Source organism: Asparagus officinalis, chromosome 7 (genome assembly GCF_001876935.1).
Source record: "Asparagus officinalis chromosome 7, Aspof.V1, whole genome shotgun sequence".
NCBI lineage: Eukaryota > Viridiplantae > Streptophyta > Magnoliopsida > Asparagales > Asparagaceae > Asparagus > Asparagus officinalis.
Window position 1 is genome coordinate 115,331,924 of NC_033800.1, and position 4,579 is coordinate 115,336,502.

At 42.0% G+C, this 4,579-nt stretch overlaps 1 protein-coding gene across 1 annotated transcript; it reads right to left on the bottom strand.

Moving 5' to 3' along the window:
- LOC109847666 lies at nt 491-1,039 on the bottom strand. The gene has a single exon (XM_020416897.1). The coding sequence runs from the start codon at nt 1,037-1,039 to the stop codon at nt 491-493; it is 549 nt and encodes a 182-aa protein (XP_020272486.1).

Genomic DNA, 4,579 nt, shown 5'->3' on the forward strand with positions numbered 1-4,579 from the left:
CAAATATATACGTCGAATTGATCTCAAATTAATTTCTAGTGTACTCAAACATCAAAAATATGTTATTTATCACAGTATAACATATTAAATATTATTTACCACAATATACTCAAATTTACGGGGTTTTATATTCTTCCCTCCTTAAAAGAATTTTGTCCCCGAAATTCCATAAACGAATAATAGAGATTTCCACACTTAACAGCCTAGAATGTGGGTGTTCCAACTTAACTCCTAACTAAATGGAACTAGTACGTCGGACGAAAATTCCAAACAAGGGATCCCCCATATATATATCATGTATTCCGAATGATTAGAAGCTAAGTACAATTATTCCCATTCTAGTGATCAATATAAATATGTCCATATGATAATCATATGTAAAATTAAAGCATAATCAAATCAATCAAATTACCTGCTCAAACAGGTGTGGGTAGTTGCGATGCATATCCTCCTCGCGCTCCTAAGAAGCTTCTTCAGCCCCTTTCCGGTTCTATTGAACCTTAACCAAAGGTATCACTTTTTTTCTAAGCTTCTTGTCCTCCTTGGCAAGAATACATACAGGAACCTCTATCGTGGTCAAGTCGTCATTAAGCTCAATCTCTGGTGCATCTAACACTCGCTGTTGCTCCTCATCGCGCAAATGCTTCTTAAGCATAGAAACATAAAAAACATCGTGTATGCTCAACATTGATGTGGGAATCTCTAGCCGATACGAAATGGCTCCAATGCACTCAATAATCTTGAACGAACCAATATACCTCAGGGCTAGCTTTCCCCACATATCAAATTGCTGAACTCCCTTCATCGGAGATACATTCAACAATACATAGTCCCTTATATGGAACTCTAACGGTCGTCGCCTCAGATCTCCATAACTCTTCTGATGACTCTGCACTACAAGGATGCGCTCCCGAATCATATCTATCTTCTTTATAGTCTGTCTCACAAGCTCCGGTCTAAGTAATAAGCTATCCTCCGGATATGCCCAACATATCGAGGATCTAGAAGGCCTTCTATACAATGCCTCATACGGAGCCATATCAATCGTCGCTTGATATTTGTTGTTATAAGCGAACTCAACTAATGGGATGTGGTCCTCCTAACTACCCTAGAAATTAATAATGCATGCTCGCAGTATATCCTCCAATATATGATTCACTCTCTCTATCTAACGATCCGTCTGTGGGTGGAAAACGCTATTGTATGATAATTGGCGTCCAAAAGAATTCTGGAAACTCCTCCAGAAGTGAGATGTAAAGACTGAGCCTCGATCTGATACAATTGTCTCCGGGCCTCCATGTAAACTGACTATCTCCCGGATGAAAATCCTCGCATACGTCTCTGTCGTATAAGTCATCTTCACAGGTAAGAAATGTGTTGACTTCGTCAACCGATTAATTATCACCCAAATAGAATCATTCCCCTTCTTTGATCTTGGCAACTTACAATGAAATCCATAGAAATATCTGCACACTTCCACTCCGAAATGGGTAAAGGCTGTAGGGTTCCTGCAGGTCTCTGATGTTCTGCCTTCACTTGTTGGTAGATAAAACACTTTGCCACATACTCAGCGATCTCTCTATGCATACCACTCCACCAAAAATGCCTCTTCAGGTCCTTGCACATTTTCGTTGTGCCTGGATGTACTGTATACTTGTTACAATGCGCACCATCAAATAAATCCTTCTTCAGGTGAGGATTGTTCGGCATGACTAACCGGGCCTTCATTCGAAGGCCTCCATCTGCTACAATAGTCCAATCAGCTTTGGGCTCTTTGGAAATCTTCCCCTTTTGGGTTTGAATCCAAGAGTCCTCTAGCTGAATTCTGACCACTCTGTCACTCCAAGATGGCTGTATTGACATAGCTCCTAAAAATACGCTGCTCCTGCCAATCTCTGGTCTGAAGTCAAACTGACTGAGGGTGTAAAGATCTCGATGTAATGAACACCTCAAAGATGCAAGCCCGAGACGATGCTTCCTACTCAATGAGTCCACTACCATGTTCGCTTTTCCCGGATGGTACTGTATAGAGAAAATCATAGTCCTTAATGAACTCAACACATCACCATTACCTCTGGTTGAGCTCCTTCTGAGAGAAAATGTACTTCATACTCTGGTGATCCGTGAAAAGCTCAAACTATAATCCTTACAGATAATGTCTCCAAGTCTTCAGTGCGAAGACTACTGCTGCTAACTCCAAATTATGTGTAGGGTAATTCTTCTCATGAGTCCTTAATTACCTCGAAATGTAGGTCATAACTCTCTAAGTCTACATCAAAACACCTCCAAGGCCCGATAATGACGCATCAGTGTAGACAACGAAATTCTTATCACTGCTTGAAATAATCAACACTGGCACTATAATCAACTTAGCCTTCAATGTATCAAAGGCCTCCTGGCACTCCATGCCCCAATCAAACTGTACACCCTTCTTCATAAGATGTGTAAGTGGCGTCGAAATCTTTGAGAAGTCTTGAATGAACTTCTTGTAATAGCCGACCAGACCTAAGAAGCTACGAATCTCGGTAACAGTCTTTGACTCCTAATCAAGAACGACCTCCACCTTAGCCGTATCTACTGTAATGCCCTTCTGGGTGATAACATAGCCTAAAAAACTAACCTTTGATAGCCAAAACTTGCATTTGCTGAACTTAAATAGCCTAAAAAACTAACCTTTGATAGCTAAAACTCGCATTTACTGAACTTGTCGTACAATTGATGCTCCCGCAAAGTCCACAATACCAAACAAAGATGTTGCTCATGCTCTAACTCTGATTTCAAATATATGAGAATGTCATTGATAAAAAAAACAATCACAAACTTGTCCAAGTATGGATAAAACCCGATTAATTAAATCCATGAATACTGTGGGTGCATTGGCCAGCCCAAATGGAATAACAAGGAACTTGAAAGACCCATATCGAGTCAGAAAAGTGGTCTTGGGAATATCCATACTTGGAGAGTCTGATACGGGTGTATCTTCTCTTCGGGAACTTAACGATCCTCATCAGAAGTGTGAGAATAGATGATTCTCATGGTATCTTGAGAATGGAGACGTGGAAGAAGTCGTCGAGGGCGGCAACGTCGAAGACTGTAGGAACGAACATAAGAAGGCTGTTGGTGCTTCTGCGGTCGACCACCACGATCGACCGCAAACGTGCACGAAGCTCAGGAGGAGCTGGAACTGAAGGCGGTCGACCGCCATGATCGACCGTACATTTTCGGTCAACTGCCACGATCGACCGTGCCATGACTGTAATCAAAACTGCTCTCGGGTTTTTGGTTCGGTCGATCGCGAATCAGCCACGGTCGACCACAAGACTTTCGCGATCGACCACCGCGATCGACCGCAACGTAGTTTTGGGCCTGGGCCTCGTTTCCTATACTTTTTAGGATTTCTATTTGATATAAATAGAAACACGACTTTCCTAGGGTTAGGGAGTCAGATTGTAATTAAAAAAGTGATCAGGGAGCTTGTTCTTTGATCTAGAGAGATTGTGAGAGAGAGATTTGTAATCTATTAATTCTCATAATCTAGAGAATTTGATCTAGAGAGATTGTGAGAGAGAGATTTGTAATCTATTAATTCTCATAATCTAGAGAATGTATTTTTCTTCGCCCAAATCAACTCTTTTGTGTGTTCTTCTGTTATTTTCTTCGCAACCCACTCTTGATAATTCCATGATCAAGGGTGCTCGCACGGCGACTCGTATCAAGTTGGTATCAGAGCAATCAGATCCTGTAAAGGGGCATCCTATGTATGGTCCTTACTCGATCACAGTACAAAAAGCTTGGCGAGATCCTTATTTCATTGGAAGGAGTCCAAAAATTAAGAAAGGAGAAGATGACTGAAGCAAATCATTCAGCAAGACTTAATGCCATGGAGAAGCAGATCGAGACGATCGGGACTACTCTCAGCCAACTCGTAGGTCTCATCAACAGTGGGGACAACTCTGGGGACAAAAAGGAGGGTTCTTCTTTGAAGGGTAAGAAGAAACTCGTCGAGTCCGAAGAAGAGCACGAGAAATCTGATTCAGATGGGGAGATCGATATTGTTAAGACTTCTGGACATCAAGGGGGTAAGAATAATTACCAGAATTTAAAGATTGACTTCAAGGTTGAGATTCCCGTTTATGACGGGAGTATCAATGTGGAGAAGCTCGATGATTGGATCGAGCGTATGGAGATGTACTTCACTCTCTACGGATATTCATCCAAGGAGAAGATAGTGTTCACGACTTTGAAGCTTTCGGAGCATGCGTTGATGTGGTGGAAATCCTATTGCAAACAGGAGAAGATGGTGGTGTCGTGGAACAAGTTTAAGGAGCTACTTATGGAGCAGTTCTATCCAGTGGGGTTCCTTAAGGAACGTTGGTACAAGTGGTATGGCTTGCGCTAAAAGTATAATCAGACTGTTCAAGAGTACACGACAGAGTTTCAGTAGCAGGCGATGGTTCTAAACATCACAACAGACGAGTACTCCATCTTTATGAAGTTCATGGCGGGTCTGAATGATTACATACGGAAGGAGATGAAGTTGTTCTCGGTCGAGATGATCGCAGAGGCGAGCGTGAAGACC

What these genes read in the sequence shown, in the direction of transcription:
- LOC109847666 (XM_020416897.1), bottom strand. Translation starts at nt 1,039, where the DNA reads ATGGCTCCGTATGAGGCATTGTATAGAAGGCCTTCTAGATCCTCGATA.